The sequence below is a fragment of the Propithecus coquereli genome, unplaced genomic scaffold (genome assembly GCF_000956105.1).
Source record: "Propithecus coquereli isolate 6110/MARCELLA unplaced genomic scaffold, Pcoq_1.0 Scaffold291, whole genome shotgun sequence".
NCBI classification, from domain to species: Eukaryota; Metazoa; Chordata; class Mammalia; order Primates; family Indriidae; genus Propithecus; species Propithecus coquereli.
In genome coordinates this window covers 2,421,749-2,442,651 of record NW_012148519.1, presented here as the reverse complement: position 1 = coordinate 2,442,651, position 20,903 = coordinate 2,421,749, and the positions used below count along the sequence as shown (strand labels likewise).

At 45.0% G+C, this 20,903-nt stretch overlaps 3 protein-coding genes across 10 annotated transcripts in view; 2 read left to right on the top strand and 1 right to left on the bottom strand.

Moving 5' to 3' along the window:
* Positions 1–9,369, bottom strand: part of MYO19 (myosin XIX) — a 35,185-nt gene extending 25,816 nt beyond the window's left edge. For all 5 annotated transcript variants that reach the window (XM_012648689.1, XM_012648691.1, XM_012648690.1 and 2 more), the window contains exons 1-6: positions 9,278–9,369; positions 8,461–8,606; positions 7,204–7,355; positions 3,702–3,840; positions 3,197–3,345; positions 1,189–1,302 (exon numbers count right to left, since the gene is read on the bottom strand). In XM_012648689.1, the coding sequence (XP_012504143.1) occupies positions 1,189–1,302; positions 3,197–3,345; positions 3,702–3,840; positions 7,204–7,215 (414 nt within the window). In that variant the 5' untranslated portion in view covers positions 7,216–7,355; positions 8,461–8,606; positions 9,278–9,369. The remainder of the gene's footprint in view (positions 1–1,188; positions 1,303–3,196; positions 3,346–3,701; positions 3,841–7,203; positions 7,356–8,460; positions 8,607–9,277) is intronic.
* A 657-nt stretch (positions 9,370–10,026) lies between these two features.
* PIGW (phosphatidylinositol glycan anchor biosynthesis, class W) lies at positions 10,027–13,125 on the top strand. The gene is made up of 2 exons (XM_012648686.1): positions 10,027–10,105; positions 11,590–13,125. Exon 2 carries the CDS (start codon positions 11,603–11,605, stop codon positions 13,115–13,117), a length of 1,515 nt encoding a protein of 504 aa, XP_012504140.1. The 5' UTR covers positions 10,027–10,105; positions 11,590–11,602; the 3' UTR covers positions 13,118–13,125.
* A 5,236-nt stretch (positions 13,126–18,361) lies between these two features.
* GGNBP2 (gametogenetin binding protein 2) overlaps positions 18,362–20,903 on the top strand; it is a 31,355-nt gene continuing 28,813 nt past the window's right edge. For all 4 annotated transcript variants that reach the window (XM_012648685.1, XM_012648684.1, XM_012648683.1 and 1 more), the window contains exons 1-2: positions 18,362–18,574; positions 19,061–19,250. In XM_012648685.1, the coding sequence (XP_012504139.1) occupies positions 19,158–19,250 (93 nt within the window). In that variant the 5' untranslated portion in view covers positions 18,362–18,574; positions 19,061–19,157. The remainder of the gene's footprint in view (positions 18,575–19,060; positions 19,251–20,903) is intronic.

The window sequence follows — 20,903 nt, the reverse complement described above, 5'->3', positions numbered from 1 at the left end:
TAAATTTTAAAAATATACCGGGCCTAGCCTATGGCTACAAGAGCTGCTTAGCAGAGGTTTACACCAAGCTCTGGTTGCATGGGTCTTGGGTCAGGTTCAGCTTCAGTTCCCCAGAGCAATTCTAGGCGACAATGGGCTTTGCCCAGGAGCTGGGCATTAGCCATTTCATCAGCCACCTTGACATAGCTCCTAGAGATCCCTTCCTAGCCCAAGTCCAAGCCTTCATCCCTGCAACTTACTGTCTTTGTTTCCTTGTCTCTCTTTCTCAATGGACTAAAAGTCCCCTAGCTAAATGTTACATTTTTCATCTCTGATCCTCCCCCTGCCACCCCCCCACCTCCCCGCCGCAGCCTAAAGCCTAGAATTTGGAAGGTTCTCAGTAATTCTCTCATATGGAGTGGAGACGGGGAGTTTATAGTCTAAAGAATCCCTCATGAAGGTAAAGCACTGTGGCAAGGGTGAGGCTGCTAGGTGAGGCTTGACAAGAAGCTGGCAAAGCCTTGGCCTTCTCTGACCAGCTGTGCAACTCCTCACTCATCCTTGTGCAACAATCTGTCTCACCTGTTGTGGTTCTGCCACCCAGGAGGCCACATCAGGAGCCTCCATCCTCCCTCACAATGAGGTTCTGGCCCAATGCACTGCCCTTGCCACCATGGACAACCCAGAGGGTTCAGGTGGTCTACCCTGATAAACCCTTTCCAATAGTAACCCCAGCTACTTCTGGAGCACCACTGCCATGTGCCAAGCCTCCACCAAGTACCTTATGTGCACTGGCTCATTGAACTGTCACAGAAGTCCTGAGTCAGATGTTGGTCCTCTCCTCCCTCCCATTTTACAAGTAAGAGAACTGAGAACTTGGCAGGAGCTAAGTACCTTTCTGATGTGCTCTTAACCACTATGCTGGAGTCCTCAACAGCTGACTTTTGTTTCCAGTGGTGTCAGAGCTGGGAGAGACCTTTGATGAGAAAATGAAGGCTTAGAAAAGGAAAGTATCTCACCAAAAGTGACAGAAGAACTAGTGGTAGAGCCTGGACTGGAACCCTGTTTCTTGACTTCCAGCCCAGTGCTTGCCCACCATTATGCACCAATCCCTGCTTTGGCCAGCCTGCCCGAGAACGACTAGGCAGCAAACGACACCACTAGAAATGCCAGCCACAAGTTGACTGGGTGAGAAAGAGGTCCTCTTACCTTTCCAGCACCACTCTCTCCACTGACAACAATAGACTGGTTGACTGGCTCAATCAGGCTCTTGACATTCCTGTAGGTCTGTTCACCCACACTGAACACATGGGGCTTCAGTTTCTGAAACATCAGGAGTAAAAGGTCATGTGAGGGAATGCCTTGCCTCCAAGGATTGACTGAGCCAATGATGGTTGAGATGTGGAGGCTTCCATAGCAGTAGCAAGATGCTTCTTCCAGAAAATCTCTGGATGTTGGGTCTGACTGTAGGACCCCTTATGGTGGCTTTACCCACTCATCTCTCAGGCTAGAAGCAGTCCTGGCCTTGACTAGTCTGTGACCTTAACACTTTAAACTCTCATCTTGCTTTAATAGTCTTATTCTGCTGCATATTATTTTATGTTACTGTACTTTGCAGTTTGCAAGAACTTTCTTACAAGTCACTGCTTAAGAAGTCTGTGCATAGTTAGATAGCTAACCCTATTTTACACATGAGAAATCTAAGGTTCACAGGAGTTAAATAACCTTTCAAGGCCACTTAGCAAGTAAGCATACCCATGTGATTTAAATTCCAAAGCCACTTTTCTCCTTTCCTTCAACAAATATTAATTGTCCTCAATGTGCTGGGCATGAAGTTGGGCACTAAGGAAACAGAGGGGACCATGACCTGGCTTTTGCCTTTGAGGAGGCAGGGCAAACAGTCAGGGAGATAGGGACTCTCAGAACAGACTTCAAGGCCGGGCGCGGTGGCTCACGCCTGTAATCCTAGCTCTCTGGGAGGCCGAGGCGGGCGGATTGTTTGAGCTCAGGAGTTCGAAACCAGCCTGAGCAAGAGCGAGACCCCGTCTCTAACTAAAATTAGAAAGAAATTAATTGGACAACTAAAAATATATAGAAAAAATTAGCCAGGCATGGTGGTGCATGCCTGTAGTCCCAGCTACTCGGGAGGCTGAGGCAGGAGGATCGCTTGAGCCCAGGAGTTTGAGGTTGCTATGAGCTAGGATGACGCCATGGCACTCTAGCCCGGGCAACACAGTGAGACTCTGTCTCAAAAAAAAAAAAGAACAGACTTCGACTGGACTCCACTTGGACACTTCACTATGCACGAACTTCTAGAGGGCCAGGCCATCTGCATGATGCCTAGCAAGTCCAGCCAGCAATAATCACTTACCCACAGCTTCCTGAGGGAAAAGGCACCTGGATAGCATTAGAGCTGTCCCTCTCTACACCCAACCTTGTCCCAGCCACCTATCACCTGGAAAGTTACAAAGCCTCCAGCTGTTCTTTCTGCCTCCTGTCTCACCTTCCTGAACCTGACTCCCAGAGTAATCATTCCCCTAATGGGTTCTGTTCAGAGTCCCACCTCCACCTGGATGAAGATGATTTGTGGGTTCTCTCTGCCTGCTGTGGTGCTTCAGACCCTTCACAAATACCCCTCACTTCTCATCTTCCCACCCTCATCTACTGCCTCTCTCCCCATGCTTCCCTCCTGCCAGCAAGTTTGTTCTTGCCTCTCCCTGAACACATCATGCAGTGTTAAACACAAACGTGCATTTCCTGCATGCACCACCACCACCACCACCCTTTACCCCTCAAATAATTTATTCTCTTCTCAGTAGAAGAATAATTTATCTTTCTCAGTAAAGATGAACATGTGCTAAATCTTCTAGGGCAATCTTTATTGCATGTAACTTTATTTTTTTCCAAACATGTGGTTTGTCAAATATACCTTTATAAATCCTTTCCTATCAATAATCCTGCAAACAAGAAAAAATAATCCTTTGCTCTATGTCCCTATTATAGGTTCCAAACTCAGTTAACACGTATTTATCTCTCACTTTGCACTTTCTATCCTGTAGTCAGTTTTTTTTGTGTCCAAAATTTTTCAAGCTCTTGCTGGTCAGGAGATTTGAATCACTACAAGGCTGGTGAATAGATGGATAAGGATGGGAAAACTGAAGGGAGGACTAGGGGAAGGTGGGGAGCCATGAGGCCACAGGAAGTGGCTGAGGCTTACCTGGGGCTGAGGTGCAGCATGGTACTCTCTCATCAGCTCTGGCAAGTAGAGCTGAGGAACAGGCTTGAAGGGGTTCAGAGCCACCAGGGTGCAGCCAGCATTGGTGTAGAATGTGTCTGCCATGTACCGGGCCTGCAGGCACCTCAGGACTGAGGCAGAGATGCCTTTAGCAAACTCTGGCTCAAATACAAACAAAACCACACACACAGACACACATCTGCTGAACAGTCCTCCTTCTGCAATTAGCCAAGTGTCATTAGATCCTAGCAGCTCCCTGATGAATAGATGTAAGATCTAATTAAGATGAGCCCCAAATCTGCAACAAAGCCTGCCCTGGGGAGCCCAGGTGCAGCTGCCAGGCTCCCTCAGGCAGAGGTCTGGAGCAGCCCGCCTGGCTCCAGGTCAGGAGTGTTGCCTGCCTTTCTGACCTGGGGAAGCTGTGCTGAATACCCTCATTGCACCTCCACCTTCTTGGAGATGGCGCTCTTGAGTGGGAAGCCCATACCTGTCTCCAGCGTCACAGGATTCACTTTAGTGAGGTCATCCAGCTGGTGCAGTGGGGCCTCCCTGCCCAGGAACTCCTGCAGGTCTTCTCTGAGGGATTCTTCACTTTGGACATCAGAGTCTGGACTGTGGCCATTGACCTGGAAGAGAATAACAAGAGGGCCATGAGAGCTGGGACTCAGACCAGCTGGCAACTATCCAAAGCTGGGAGCCTGTATAACAGTAGCAAGAGAACAGGTCTCTAGTATCACAGTCTGGTTGGGTTCAAATTTCAGTTCCACCAATTATTAGCCCTGTGAGCCTAGGTAAGTTACTTACCCTCTCTGAGCCACAGCTTCTTTATTTCTAAATAAAGGAAAATAAACTCAACTCACAGGGCTATTGGGAAGAAAAGTAAGTAGAGACATATAAAGCATTCAGTCAGTGCCTGGCATACAGAATGTACTCAATAAATGTGACCCCATCTCCTCTGCCAAGAGTTCCAGCCAAGTCAGCTTCCAGGCTTCTAGTCTTACTGGGCCTGGCAGGGGTGGGACCCAAAGGAGGGGCTGCTATAGGAGTATTGCAAAGGAAAAGAAGTGCCAGTTAGGCATCTTTGGAAAGAGATCATTCAGCTTGTGATGAAAAACAGCTGTACCTTCCCAGAAAGGTATCCCCATGCCTTCATCACCTGCTCCTTGGGGCTTAAATTGAGGCTGACAAATGAATTGGTTCCCTCTGCCCTGGGTCTACTTGAGAGAAAGCCTGGCTCAGAAGGCTGTTTGAAGTCAACAATGGGCACCAAGGGAACAGGCCCCTTCTCTTTCTCCCTTGTTCATCCAAGATTTTGTATATGTTTCATCTCCCCACTTTGCTCCCATGGTCTCATTTCTCCTCCTGTCTCCCTCAGAGGTGAAGGAAAGATGGGTGCGAGTAGAAGACAGGCACTTGGCTGAAATATACTTTTCAAGGAAGAGGTCTGCAACATGAAATGTGTGAATTTACAATGAGACTGGTGAGCCTAAAAGTTCAAACCTCTCAGAGTAACAAGCCAAGGTGGCAAGTTTCATCTGAGAGGCCCAGTAAGAAGTTTCTTCCAGGGCCGGGCGCCGTGGTTCACGCCTGTAATCCTAGCACTCTGGGAGGCGGAGGAGGGAGGATCACTTCAGCTCAGGAGTTCAAGACCAGCTTGGGAAAGGAGCAAGACCCTGTCTCTACTAAAAAAAAAAAAAAGAGAGAGAGAGAGAAAAAAGAAGTTTTTTCCAAATACATTCCCTGTTCTCTAAACTTTGGGTCCACCATAATGCACAAGGCAGGATCTTGGCCTCCAGGATAAATGCTGAGGTCAGAGTATGGCTTGATCCATGCAAATCCTTCTGCTCTAGTGAGGAGAGAAAAAACCCACAAACCCCAAATAACAAAACCACAAACTCAGCCACAATTTACGAACAGCTCTGATCCAACTAGAGAGACACCTGAGTACAGGGATCAAGAGCCTGGATTTGAAAGCTAGTTGCCTGGGTTTGAATCGTGATTCCACCACTTACTAGTTGTATTAATATAATCTTATGTAAGTTTCTTAATTTCTTTGTGCCTCAATTTTCCTCATCTGTAAAATGGGAATGGTGATAGTACCTACCTCATAGATACTAATAAGCACATAAAGGCTTTAGAAAGGCATCTGGAATGTGCCCCAAAAGTCAGCTATTATTCTTCTTCTAAAAGTGGCTCTTTTATTTGAGAGGGGTTGTTGAAAAAAAAGAAGTAAATAAAAGTGGCTCTCCTAATTAGGCAATAATATATCAAAGGCCTTAAAACTATGCATGCCCCTTAAGCCTACACTTCTGCTTCTCAAAAATGATCCTACATAAAGGCAATAAGAATGTCAGTGTATATAAAGCCATTTATAATTGTAAAAGAATTGAAACCACTATTTCTAAATAGTAGACTGCTTAAATTATAGTACAGCCATACAATGGAATAAAGCAGGTTACAAAAAGTATAAAACCTTTAAATGTTTTAAAAATATATTTAGGGGAAAAATCCATGATATTCTATAAAGTGTTGGTTATAGATAATTTTAATGCTCTTTTTATCTGTATTTTCCAAATTTCTGATAATGAATGTGACCTTGAATAACCCATAGCATCCCCGAGCCTTATCTCCAAAATGGGGCTATAACAACACTGTATGTATAATACTCTATCTTTCTCACAGGGATGCCATGAGGATTAAACACAACAAGGGCTCAACACAGAGCAGCTACTAGCATGGTTATGGTGACCATTAATGCTTTTTTTTTTTTCATTTTCTTTACTTTCACCACAGCTAGGACAAGCACATTAATGCTTTTTTAAGAAGAAAAAAAACCCAACTGGGCATGGTGGCTCGAGCCCGTAGTCCCAGCTACTCAGGAGGCTGAGACAAGAGGATCCCTTGAGCCCAGGAGTTAGAGGCTACAGTGAGCTATGATCATGCCACTGCACTCCAGCTGGGGCAACAGATGTGAACCCACATCTTAAAAACAAAGAAACAAACAAAACCTCATAAAAACAAACAAACAAAACCCAAACCAAGTTAAAAATAAAAAGTAAAAAAACCCAGAGCAGACAATTGTCTTTCCTGCTTCTCTTCAGCCTTCAAGCCTGTTTCATGAGCCATATGGCTGGAATGTCAAGCAGCAGTGTCTACCACGGCTCCCTTCGGGCTGGCCACCCCCACACGTGGTTATCTTTGTGAGTTTCAGGCACTTAAGCTACCTAGGGCTCCACTAGACTGTGAACTCCTTGAGGGCAAGTACCATTTTCAACACTGACTCAGCCCAGCGCCTGGAAATACTTAAAATAATAAAAATTGAGCAAATATATACTGGCATTCTCTCTGGACCAGAAGCTACACATGAAGGATGATATGGGTATGAGACAGAGTTCCACAATAAAGAGTAATTTGGAATCCTATAGGCCTGAGGCAACAGCAGCCTTTCCAGAAAGGCAGAGGCCTGGAATAAGGGCAGTCTTCACGCACCCCACGATCCATTCATCAGAACCCTTCTGTATTTCTACAAAAGTCATCTCCCACATTTTTGCACAGGCTGATGTCTTTGCCTGGACTGCTTATTTTCCTTCTCCACTTGGTTAATTCTTTCTTATTCTTTAAGGCTCAGCTTCAAGGAACAGATCCTCTTGGAAGCCCCAGGCTTCTACTGTGCCTCAATAATTCAGGTGGCAGGGACATCTCTCCGAACTCCCTCTGTAGGGTCACTAAAGTGCCCTAAGGATTCCCTTACCTATCCCAAGGAAAAGAGCTAAAAACCACAAGAAAGATTCAAATTAGAGATCAAGACAAGCTTCTCGATGATGGGTAAAAGGCATTGGAGTGACGAGCTAAAGAGAGAAAACGCATCCTTTAAGGGATCTTTCCCTTCCTTCCAGGTGAAGGGAGTAGAACCTTCATTCAGGCAAGCAGAAGATGGGAAGGTGCCTCAGGTGCTTGCAGGCCTGAGTTATCAAAGGTCAAGGTTTTACCTGCTGTAGCATATTGCTTCAATGTGGTCAGCCAGGGTTTGGGGTTGCAGGCACAAGGAGTGCTCTCCACCTGGTCATGGGGCCATGGGCTGGGACGTGGCTTTAGCAATGAGCTCAGTTCTGGAAGAATCTGAGACAAGTCACCCAAGAACCTGTGGCATGAGAGAGAAGACAAGGGCCACACACAGGTGAAGGTGTTTCAGAGTGACTCACCCTTATTCCTCCCACCAAACAGAAGCAACCAAAATGAGAAGCAGGGCAGGCCTGGGCAGAGAGTGAGAGTCTGTTCTTTCCCTTGCCTATCGGGAAACAGGAGAAACTTTTATGACAGCCTCTGGAGGCTCCCCGGGCCAGTTTTATTACAGGGTTAGAGTTGGGGCTGCAAATCTTCTGGTCATTATGCCTAGAGTCAACTCATGATGCTCTAGGAAAGCTGTTGTGTGGTAGGGAAATCATAGCTCAGCCATTCACTAGGTGTGCAAGCTTGGGTAAGCCACCCCACCTACCTCAATTCCTCACCTTGAAAATGGTGATAGTTAAATTCACCTCACAAGTAGTTGTGAAGGTCAATGAGGTCATGGTTTGAAAGCACCATACAAATGCAACTGTGAATATTCACTCAGTGAATCTTGTTAGCACTACAACTAAGGGCTGAAAATCTGTTTGGGAGCACTAATCAGGTGCACCAGTACAGTGTCAGCTTCAAGAAGGTGAGGATTTCAGGAGAGGGGAATCCATCTGAGAGGAGGCTGTGTTGTGAGGCTGGGTCTAGGCCAATATCTGAAGAATGGTATGTGAATTTTTCAGGACCTCCTCTAGCAATGAGGGATGACGATGAGGGGTGCCTGTAATGGATTAACTCTGGTGGAGACTTTTTTGAGGCTCCAAATACACCTATCTAGTCTTTAAAGAACCCAGACATAGGGACTACCATGGAAACTGGAAAAGGACAATTCAGGTAGAAAAGGACATCAAGACTGTACTGGACACATTCACATGACATTGATGGCACCCCATCCAAGGGACAGCCATGCAGAGGGCTCCGGAGACTAAAGGAGAACAAAGCTTCAACTGGAAGCTCATCTTAAGCGACAGGTCCAGGGGGGAGCACGAGAGCTTGTGGGGTTAGAAGCCAAAGTCCACAACCCCTGTGACAAAGGTCACAAGAGCTCTCTAAGCCTTATTCTGTTTTCTCCTTTGCAAGTGGGAATAATAATATCCAAACCACACAGGGCTAAGGATCAAATGGGCTAATACCTGTGAGAGCGCTTTGCAAATGTTGGTTATTATGATGCAGCGTCAGCTCCCAGCTGGAGTCAAGTCTGATTAGGGCGGTTTACTCCAGTTCTCCCAGCTCTTGCTGTGCGGTTACCAGCCAAGAATTTGTGGAAAGGGTGTGACCACTGTGGGCAGAAGAGAGACGGTAATGAACATACGAAACAGAGTCAAGGCAAGTGGCAACCTGATCACTGGTTCTTCCTCCACCGCCTCAGCCTCAGTTTCTTTCTCGGCACGTAAAAGGACCGTGGGAGCGCAGACGCGGAGAAGCGCTGGGAAAAGGTCCTGGGAGCCCAGCCGGCCCCGCCCTCAGGTTCCCGGCGGGAATCCGGGACTCCCGGTCTGGGCAACGTGCCCGCCAAGCCCAGGGCTGGGATGCCCTCTGGAAGCACCTGGCATGGGGAGAGTACGTCCTTCCCAGAAAGGTGGACATGACCCCAGCCAAGGGCGCGGCTGTCCTGACGCCTCCTGGGGCTAGCCGCCCCCTCCCCGTTCCCTGGGCACGGCGAGGACTGAAGCAGGGACCCCCTTCCCCCATCCCGGGCCGCCTCCTGCCCGCGAGGTAGAAAGGTGGAGAGTGACCATGAAAGATCCTGGTTCTGAGAAAAGGCCAAGAGCTAGGCTATCTCCTGAGACACGAGAGGGTCAAAAAGAATAGGGAAGAGAAGGAAAACGGCGCTTTGGACAGGGCACCGGGAGACGCCCCCCTCTTCCTCAGCGCTGGGGGGCAAACTGGTCTCCCCTGCCCCTTCGGGGTCGCGGAGGGCTTCAGAGGTGGGCTGGGGGTGGCACTCACCGGTCCCACGACCCGAGCCGCCGAGCGTACGGCCTCCGCCCAGCCCGACTGGAAAGGCAGGCGAGCCGGGTGAAGCGGCGGGAAGAGCCGGGGGAGAAGGGGCGGGAGCGAGCCGGGAGGAGAGAAAGCCGGGACCGCCGGATCTCCCCGGCCGGGTGCTGCAGGGGCCAAGTGGCCGGGAGCCGGGCGGCTCCTCCCCCGAGGCGGGGCGCGCACAGGCGGTGCGGGCCGCACGTGGCGCGCCCGGGATGTCGGGACTGGGCTTGCAGGCTCCCTCTACGGTGAGATATTTTGAGACCTTGGGGTACAGTGAGAGTGAAAAGGCAGCCTCCCGTGTACTGCGGGGAGAAGCGCGGTAAGCACGGTTTCCTGGGCCTCCGGGCGCCCCCAGGACCGTGCAGTCTTTCAGTAGAGGTCGCCGCGGCCGAATCTTCCACGCATTTCTCATACCCCATTACCCTGATAGGGCCTCGCCGTGGGGTTTGAGGGGCCGCTGTGAGGCGCCTGACGCGCCTTTTCCTCTCTAGGCGCTTCTCTCACGGAGCGGCCCACGGCCAGAGAGCATTTGGGTTGGACAAGCCCGAAATGGGTAAGGACAGGCGTGGGGAGCCCGCGGAGCGCAGGGACGGGCGCCATCCTGAGGGGGCGTGCGGAATCTGCCGGCCCGGAAGAGCAGGCTGCCCCGCGTCAGCCGGAAGCGCCGCCTGGAAGGCGGAAGCGGCTGGTTCCCGCCCGCGTGGTCCGACGATTGCAGCGGGAGCCCAGCGGCACTGCCGGGGTAGACAACCTTCTGTCTGGGGACCCGACACCACCTGGAGCACGTGAGGTGTAAGAACAGGGCGGGCGTCTGCCTGGAAAAGGACTTTTTTTTTTTTTTTTTTGAGACAGAGTCTTGCTCTGTTGCCCGGGCTAGAGTGCCGTGGCATCAGCCTAGCTCACAGCAACCTCAAACTCCTGGGCTCAAGCGATCCTTCTGCCTCAGCCTCCCGAGTAGCTGGGACTACAGGCATGCACCACCATGCCCGGCTAATTTTTTTTTAATATATATATATTTTTAGTTGTCCAGATCATTTCTTTCTATTTTTTAGTAGAGACGGGGTCTCGCTCTTGATCAGGCTGGGGAAAAGGACTTTTTTAAAGGGCAACCGATCGGTGTCTGTTATCGTGAGGTATTGTTGCAGGTTCCAGTCAAGCCATAATGCACACATGCATGCATTTATTCAGTATGGTTCATGTTTGACGAACAAATGTGTTCTTGCAGTATGCCACTTTGCAGACGTTGATATGTGGTAGAAAAGTGTTTTATAGCTATTTTTTAGAAAGTAACTAACACGAGTATGTGCTATACATCCATTTTTTTTTTTTTTTTTTTTTGAGACAGTCTCACTCTGTTGCCTGGGCTAGAGTGCCGTGGCGTTATCTTAGCTCACAGCAACCTCAAACTCCTGGGCTCAAGCGATCCTACTGCCTCAGCCTCCCGAGTAGCTGGGACTACAGGCATGCGCCACCATGCCCGGCTAGTTTTTTCTATATATTTTTAGTTGTCCAATTAATTTCTTTCTATTTTTAGTAGAGACGGGTTCTCGGCTCTTGCTCAGGCTAGTCTCGAACTCCTGAGCTCAAACAATCTGCCCACCTCGGCCTCCCAGAGAGCTAGGATTACAGGCGTGAGCCACCGTGCCTGGCCTATACATTCATTTTTAATGCACCCATTCTACCTATCTCCGCCTTAACCTGAAAACATAGCTGTCGGTAAATGAGAGTGGGAGCAGCCTGGGGCTCTAGAAATCACTTCAGGGCCCACATTTTGTAGTGGAGGCAGTAGGTTAGAGAACCTCTGAACAGAAACCAAGGCCGTCCCCAACTTCAAAGTGTACTTATAGCACACCACCTCCCACCCCCAGAATTTGGCATAGTCATTAGTAAGGTGTATTCAAGTTTCATTGATCTTCATGACATGTACTATGCTCTGAAATAGAAAGTCCCATCTGTCAATGATGCCATTCTCAGGGTTTGTATCCAAATTAACTTTCTGTGAGTCTTGTACCGAGAATAGCTAAAGCTTTCTAACCAATAATTTCATACTATTAGTATGACATTCCCATTCTAATGCATCAGTGTTAGCGTCTTCCCACAATCCTTGGAAGGGGAATCACAATCCTAGGTTATGCCCCTGATTTGAAATCATTAGGGACTAAAGTTTTGCTCTGAATTCTAGAATAAGAGAGTATAATTAAGTCAGGTACATAATATGCCAATTCCACAAGAATATTGCTTTCGACAATTCCATTCCTTTGCTCTTGTTTTCACAGGAAGAAAAAAAAAATGTCTCAAAAGCAGATGAAGGAAGCTTTTGTCAGTAACCTCAATGGAACCAGCGTGCTGGAAATCACCCAGGGCTTGTGCTTTCCTGCATTCTGTATCCTGTGCAGAGGGTTCCTGATAATTGTCTCACAGCACTCATGTTCTTTTTCACATACCTGGAAAACTAGATTCTTCATTGACTTTGTTGTCCTAATACTTCCCATGGTGGCCACCTTGACCTTTTTGGCTTCATTTCTCCTCCTTGAGTTTCTCACTGTGATTATCTTTGGGGCAGGGCTGTTGTATCAAATATACAGAAGGAGGACTTGCTATGCCAGAGTGCCTATCCAGAAAATCCTTGAAAAATTCCTCACAATCAGTGTAGAATCAGAATACGTTCCAACCATCTCCTGTTTCCGTGTAATTACCAGTGTGTTTACTGCTATTGCTATTTTGGCTGTGGACTTCCCAATTTTTCCCAGAAGATTTGCCAAAACTGAGCTCTATGGGACAGGAGCAATGGATTTTGGAGTAGGTGGCTTTGTTTTTGGGACTGCAATGGTTTGTATAGAGATCAGGGGGAAAGACTATATCAAAGGGTCCAGATTTTATTATTTTACAAAGTCATTGCACGCTGTTTGGCCATTAGTCTTCCTAGGAATCGGACGATTAGTTATTATAAAATCCATAGGCTATCAGGAACATATAACCGAGTATGGAGTTCATTGGAACTTTTTCTTTACCATGATAGTTGTGAGAATGATAACATTACTGCTGCTGATTATTTTTCCTCTAAATAAGTCCTGGATTATGGCCCTCAGCATTAGTATATTATACCAGCTAGCCCTTGACTTTACCCCACTGAAGAGGTTAATTTTGTATGGCACTGATGGCAGTGGCACAAGGGTTGGTCTATTAAATGCCAATCGAGAAGGACTAATCTCTTCCTTGGGATATGTGGCAATATACATGGCTGGTGTGCAAACAGGGTTATATGTGCTTAAGAACAGATCACATATCAAAGACTTGATAAAAGTAGCATGTTGTCTTCTACTGGCAGCTATTAGCCTCTTCATATCTCTTTACATAGTTCAAGTAAATGTAGAAGCAGTATCTCGAAGAATGGCCAATTTAGCCTTTTGTATTTGGATAGTTGCTTCTAGCCTGATCCTTCTTAGTACTTTATTACTGGGCGATATAATTTTGAGTTTTGCCAAATTTCTAATTAAAGGAGCTCTAGTACCATGTTCTTGGAAACTTATCCCGTCACCTGTTACAAATAAAAAATATTCAGAATCTCTAGTCCCTGAAGCTGAAAGACAGGAACCCAGTGTTTGTTTAATCATAGCTCTAAATAGAAAACAGTTAATTTTTTTCTTGCTGTCAAATATAACAACTGGTCTGATCAACCTGATGGTAGATACATTACACAGCAGTACCTTATGGGCCCTATTTGTGCTCAGTCTCTATATGTTTACCAACTGTTTAATTACGTATGTACTGTATTTGCAAGATAAGACTATAAAATTTCGATGATCAACGGGTAGGATGTATCTGTATTTGAGCAATAATATTTTAATTGGGAAGAATAAATATTAAATGTAAAGATGTGCTTTGGCAGCCCAGTGTTAACCATATTCTATTATAAAATTAGAGTTTTGATCCTCTATAATAGTAGTGATGCTTAATATTTTAATTGTATCTCAACACTAAATAAACCAATAGAGAAAAAACAAAAACTTGTGACTTTTTAGAGATGATTAAATGTCAGTATTTTAAAGAAACTTTACAAGTTATGACAGGAATATTGGAGGGTGGGAAGGAAGATTTTTACTTTCCATTTGAATATCACCTTATGCCATTCTTATTTTTATTGTGTATTTTATTATAATGTTTACATTAAATGAAATGTTTATATTAAGACATTTCAGTGTGAATTGTGGATTGTTAATACTTTATTGCTCGATTTTAATTTTTTAATAAAACCTAGGAATAAGAAGAAAGTGTTTAAACTTAAATACTCATATACTATGAAATCAGAAAACAGTTAAATACTCCAAAGAATAGACTGAATTGTATGATATAGTTTACAAATGTAATAATAATTATGAGACAACAAAAGCTGTGCTTTGGGACTAATTCTTTTTTTTAGCCAACTCTGTGCTAGGGCTACAATGGTAAACAAAACACAAATTTCCTGGTATCTTGGAGTTTATAATCTGGTGAGGGAAACAGACATTAAACAATTATTATAAACTGTTAAGGGATGAAGAAAAAACCAAAAGTGTCAAGAACTGATCTAGTAAGGAGTCATTTTTCCCAACAGATGGTATTTTTTCAAACTAGAGCTGTTGGATGGATGAGTTAAATTGTATGTGTGTCTAGAGGGTGGGGGGTGGTAGATAGCAGAGAGCAGTCTGGGTAGGATAGGATGAGTCCCTCAGCAAAAGTCCTACAGTTGGGAGGGAACCAAGCCAGTTTTAGAACTGAAAGAAGGCTAGGACTTAGAAAAAGGAAGAGCATGGGCAGAGAGCTGGAGAGGGAGGCAGTGGCCACATTGGGCATGTGTCACCTACCTGTTAAGGGGAAGGAGGACCAGTGAGAAAGATAAAAATTAAGTACCTAATTTAATAAAACTATAGCTATATTATCAATAAGATTTAATAAGCTGTCCTGAGTCATTTAAACACTCTAAGCAGATCTCTGGACTGGCTGTTCAAAATCTAAAATTTTAAAAACCCATAAAGTCCTTAGTTTTCAATTCTAATGTTCAATGTATATCATTTAAAGTGAGCAAAAAAACCAATCAAAATTTCCCTTTAGTTCTATTTCCAAGTATAAATTTGATTATTTCAGAAATAGCTAGGGGTCAGAATGTTTATTGGATATTTGGTAAAAAATTTGAATATTTGTGTAGAGTAGGTGGAACCTCCTCTGATATTAAACTGTAGATTTGCTGTTTTAATTAGTTGCCTCCAAATCAGTTGAAAATTTATTTCCTAATTTGTTAAATATGACTATTATATTAGTTTGCTTTAATTTGTTAAATTGATGGCTAACTTAGCATTTATGTGACACTTTATATTTGCTAACTACAATCAATTGCATTTGGAGTTAATCTATTATTGAAAGTAATTTCCCCCCAAAGAAATTAGTATGTTGAATAGTTACATATGTGAAAATAAATATCAGATTTTATTTTCAATTGAAAAGCAAGACTTTTGAAATTTAACCAATGAGATTATAGTGTGTAAATTAAGCATGACTGGAAAAGGTGATTGGTTTTCCTGCTAACTATGTCACAGTGATAATACTCCACAATTTATCTATTTGAGCATTCAGCGGACAGAAGGGCTCAACTATATTGTTCTCTCATTTAGAAAAAGTAAAGTAAGTTATCTGATGACTTAATGAGCATGTTGTCTAATTGGTCTGCTGCTTCCTGTTACTAACTATTCTTCATCCTTTTCTAGGTCTTAAATATCTCTCAGTAAATTCATGTCTCAACAATTACAGATACTGAATCACAACTTAAAAGAACAATTTACTCTGTATGTTTTTTTCCACCTCTAATTCTGAAAGTCATGTAAGAGAAAGCTAATGAAATAGCATTCATAAAAATGGAAGAATTAATATGCAAAGACAACTCTGATTTGATTCTAGTTTACAGAAGAGAAAGATTCAACAAAGATTTGCTGAGCTCTAATGTACCAAGTATAGGTACTGGAGATAAAACAAAATAGGACAAAGTTCCTGTCTTCAAGGGGTTTACATATTAACTTACACACATTATTTTTCCTTAAAAAAAGAAAACTACATGGGAAAAGTATGTATTTCTGACAGATACAACAGAACTTAACCACTGTTACCTCACAACAAAGAAAACCCAATTCACAGATCCTCAGATTTGGACAATGGTAATTTAAATAATATTCTGTCCTAGATTTTACTACCATATAAAACAATGTGGGGCTGGGTGCTGTGGTTCACGCCTGTAATTGCAGCACTCTGGGAGGCCAAGATGGGAGGATCAGTTGAGCCCAGGAGTTGGAGGCTGCAGGGAGCTGTGATCATGCCACTGCACTCCAGCGTGGGTGGCACAGAGTGAGACCCTGTCCCAAAAACAAAACAAAAAACCCAATGTGATTATTGTGAAAACAACAAAAGGTCTCCTAATCAACTATTATTTTCTTTGCAACTATCAATTTTTGAGGACAGAGAATGCAGAGAGAAAGAGAACAAAGTGAGGATTGAATAAAGAATAATATAATCTGGTCTGGGACTTTAGCCTATCTATGACCTTCAGAAAGTGACTCACTCCCATGATTTTAATTTTATACAGTTATAAACAGGATATCTACCACATATATACCAATACCAATATCTCAGGAGATGACAGTTTTATTTTTATTGAGAATCAATGTCTAATCTCATATAATTCATACAAAAACATAATTGCTCCCTAGGAGTTTACATACAGTCTATAAAAATAAATAATAAGGAATAAGTTGGTACTCTTTATTTCTTGTAAACCTGGGTAGGTTGGAGAAAAGACCTATCTTATTTATGCCTGAGTTTTGTGGCTGGCTTCTCACCTTGGGGACCTAAGAAGACAAAGAATGGTATTTTGCTGATAATTTATTACATCTCCATCATTCCAACTGTTTATTATTAGGTACTAGCAAAATGTGCTTTGCTGTTAATTGCCTTCACTTTCCTGACAATGCCAATATCAAAATTAAAAAACAGATTACAACTGACTTTTTTATGTAGCAATCACTTATTTTGACAATTATAAGTAAGCTCTCTGAAGGCAGGTAGTTTTCATTTTAAAGTACATAGGACAATACACAAGAAGTATTTGCTGAAGTACAAGTAGTTATAGCTGAAGATAGACCAATAGTGAAAATAAAAATAAGTGCCTACTCCAAAACTAGGAAGAGGCACAGCACAAACAGCTAAAAATCGTTTTGTCATGAAACAATTGTCTAAGCATTTTCCCTTGGATTTTGTTGTATTTGTAGTACCCAGGCTACCTCCTTGAGAAAGAACAATTTACCTAGCAAATTATTCTTAGAATCATGTATTGACTGAATGTCTATAGTATGGTGAAAAATTGTCCAAAGATACTAGGGAGTGTGCTCAGTGGACCTAAAAGACAAACCGAAATCAGGGAAAGTAAACTCAGATGGCGAGAGACTGTTGTGATCTCATTTTATTATGGTTTTAATGCCTTTTCTAACTTAGATTTAAGTCCCCAGGGTGAATATTCTTTGCTAGCACCTGGTGTGTGTTCAGTAATGAAAGTAATTAAAATTAGCACCTATGTATTGAGCTTGTTATTTTCAATGTTCTTTACCAACCATAATCCTAACGAAATTTAAAAGGTTTAAATTAGTGACATTAATTAATGGATGTAGCCTTTATAAGAGCACTTCTAGATCTTAAATATCACAGTATTCTTTTTTCTTAAAGAGTATTTTTACATAAAACACAAGATTCTCTAAAAATGTCCATATTTTGTTTATGTAGTCTAACCTGTCAGAAACAACATGAATATCCTAAATGCCTATTGGATTTAAGCTAATGATCATACTGTTCTGCTCTCCCAACATGATCAAAAGACATAAATGCTAACTGAATAATCACGCCGTTGGGATTGAACAATGGTTCTTCCAGTTTATTATGTCACCTACCCTAACAGTGACCACACAATGTCATAAGTCAACATGGCTAAGGATGCACTATGGAGTTTTTTGTTGTGATTCTCTAAGACTTCATGTGATGACCAAAATACTCTTTAAAGGTCAGTATCACAACTCTAGCCTATTCTACCAAGAAATATAGATCTGTCCTCAAGATTAGACAGTTTTCAGAGCAGTAAATGGATTTATCCTTAAAATCGCCAGAACTTTCATAGGCAAAATACCTTCCAACAACTGTTTTGGCTTTACTACAGAGCTCCAAAGCCTTCAAGGTCAGAACTGAGTACATGGCGGGGAGCAGCTTTGATTCTCGGAAGATGGTCAGAGGGAAAGGCCTTTGGCCAGTGCCAGTACTTTGCCCAAGGGAGTCCCTAAGTTAATATTAACCCAGACCAAGAATTTTCTTTGGCTAGGACAAATACACAAGCCACTGTCCAGTTTTCTATTTGCTTCCAGTGTAACAGCAACAAAAAACTGACAGCACTTAAATATTTTCGGTCCCCTAGGCGGGATCTCCATGTAGTCCTAGATCGGGAAGCAGTTATGCAGCTGGTTCCCGATGAATCAGTGTGTCAGGCCCTTTCCTTCTCCAATTTTCCCGCTGTGGAAAGCGCATTCAGCGACAAGTACCAGAATACAAAGGCCAGAGTTTGTCTCTCACCCCCCAGATGCTTGTCTCCCTTTTCTTCACTCCTGCCTTCTGCTCTCACAGACCTCGGCAGCCTCAGCCCCTCACCACTTACCCAGGTTCTCACTGGGCCTCCACCCTGAGTCAGCCCTGAGCGAGCTCGGCTCGGCACCCTTTCGCCCCCTCGGCCCCCGGTAAAGCGGTTCTCAGTCCCGCACGGCGGGAGACAGAGACTTAGGCCTATTTACTCCTCTTACAAGCGCTATTTCAGATTTATTTGAGTAGCTAGACTCGAAGGAAGACGTCGATCACGCGTGTAGCACTACCCAGGGAGAACCCCCGGCTCCCTGAGCAAGGATTTCGAAAGCCGCGACCCCAGAGCGGCACTCTACAGTCTCGCGAGAGGAGGCGGGGCCCCGCCCGGAGTTCTCGGCCCCTCCCGGCCCCACCCTCCCCACATCCCCCGCCCTCCCTCCCCCACTCCCCCGTGGCGCGAGCGGCTGACTGAGCCTGGAGAGGAAACGGTATTCGGAGCCGCACTCCCGCCCAGGCCGGCCCTGACGCGGGCCTCGTCAGCCGGTAACGGGGAGCAGAGGTGGGGTCAGGGAGGCGACCACGAAAACGGTGAAGGTCAGGACCGAGAGCCTTCCTCCGAGAAGGGTGAGGTCTGGGCCGCAGAGCCGTGGCAGGGTCGACCCCTCCCATGGGCGGGGTCGCGCTGGGCAACTGCAGCCCAGGGGACTGGCTGGGCGGGGCACGCCAAGAAAGGGGGAGAAGAGGGTCAGCTGTGGGTGGAGGGCACCCCGGCGGCTGGCAGCGGAGAGTGGGCGGTGGAGCTGAGGTCGGCGGTGGGACCCTGGAGCCGGGACTCCCTTGACAGGTGGGGGGAGCCCCAGGACCGGCAGGTCCCTTCCGCCTCTCCTTTGGACCGCGACTGGAGGCCAGCCGGCGGTGGGGAGGGGGCAAAGAGGCGCGAGGGGGCGGGTCCCGGCGCTGCCCGGCGCTGATTGGCTGAGCCTGTGTGGAATCGGGTGATGGGAAACGCAGCCCGTCTCTCCCGTCCCCTCCCGCTCTGCTCCCTCCCGCCCGTGGCGAATGTGCTGCGCGGCGGCGGGTGCTTGAGCTCGCGGGGTTTGGCTGTTGCAGGCAGGAGCTGGGAGGAGGCGGCAGCGGCAGGAGCAGCGGCGGCGGCGGCGGCAGCTGGGAGGAGGTGGTGACGGTGGCAACGGCAGCGTCGGGGACGATGGCGCGACTGGTGGCAGTGTGCAGGGACGGGGAGGAGGAGTTCCCCTTCGAGAGGAGGCAGATTCCCCTCTACATAGACGACACCCTCACGGTGAGCGGGCCGGGCCGGGCTGGGCCCGCCGCTCCCCTGGCAGCTGTTTCCCCTCCTCCCCCTCCCCCAAGCCGAGCGCTGCGCACTGGAGAAAGAGTGTGTTGCAACTCCTAGGCGAGGCCTTCTCTCCGGCAGGCCCCACAAACTCGCCTTTGCAGTGGGTTGCTCGGTAACCTCTGCCAGCCCCAAGCTCAGATCTCTGTACGCTCTGTCTCCCCCCCAGGTTTTCCTTTCTTTTTGAACCTTCTTCCTTTACCCTTTCACGCTGCTTTTGCCAAAGCACGCGCCTTGGAGAGGGGTTGAAGGATCTTGGGCGTTTAGGGCCTATTCTTACAGAAACCACCTCTCCTCAGGGAAGCTTAATTACCTGGAAATGTCGCAGCTGCACGGCTACCTGAATTTTTTTCTATTTTAATACCGAAGCTTTCACTACATAAGCTTAATTACTGAGGTCAGAATGACATACTCTTGCACAGTAAAGGTGCCATTAAAATGATTTGATTTCGTTGTGAATAGTTTCCTATAGTCTAGTAGTACATTAAAACTCTTGATATGGTAGTATTGCTAGGCCATGACTCTTCAAAACGGGCTTTCTTGGTATTAGTTATTCTTCAGTTAATAGGTAGCTCTTTTTTGTTTTAAAGGAAGCCAAATTATTGCATGTGTAAGAGTACTATAAAAAGCTGATTGCTCATCTTGAGTGTCAAGACCCAGTTCTAGGTAGTTTTCCTTTTTAGAGTAGGTGGTGGTATAGCATTACCGACCCTCTGCCCTGTGTTGCTGTACTATTTCCTTTAAAAGGAAATGGCTGAAATTTGAATTGAATCTGAACAGGAAATGAGTGCAGTTGCTTGACACTGTTTCTTAAGAGATGAAATGAACCTTTTTTGAATATCTTTTCAAATCTGCATTTTGATGATGCTGAAGCTTTGGATTATACATTTGCTTATTTTGATAAGGTGCAGCTAAGTCTCTTCATTTTACCACCTTTGGCTTTTTTGCCATTCAAAGACAGTTGATCAATTTTGTTCCTGAAATTTTTTTTGCAAATATCTACTGAAGTTTTTTTCAAATTTAATATAAAATGCAAGTCATTGTAGAGATGCCAGTCTATGCCTTTCTGGTTACCAGTCTCAATTAAGACTTGATTGAGCTGCAGTACTTTTAAAAAGATTAGAAAAGCTATTGAATGACTTAATTTATTAGAACTTTTTAAGTGACAGCATCTATATTTATCCAAGTGCATTTTTTTTTTATGGAAAAAGATAGAATGATTTGGCCTGAGATAAAGTAAATAGAATTTGTGTTGATGCATTACAAATTACTCGTATGCCTTCATAATGATTTCTGCACTTTTTGCACTGGAAGTATAATGGACTGGTATTTCAAATAGTTTGAAAAAAACACTCTGATCAAATTAAATGATGGGTTTCTCGTTTTGAAAACTTCTGATAGGAATTCATTTGTTGATATTTTCTTCTCTCTCTTGCCAACATAAACCCTTAAGTTTGATATCTTTTAAGTTTATTGTCTCAGAATGGCTTTGAAGTTTTAAAAAAAATCCAGTGGGTTTGGATACAAGATTACTATTGAGTGTATTTTTCAAAATATAGGGAAAACTAACATAAATTTGAGTATTTACAAAATTTTAAA

Coding starts and splice junctions, on each gene's coding strand:
- PIGW (XM_012648686.1), top strand. CDS start 11,603: ATGTCTCAAAAGCAGATGAAGGAAGCTTTTGTCAGTAACCTCAATGGA.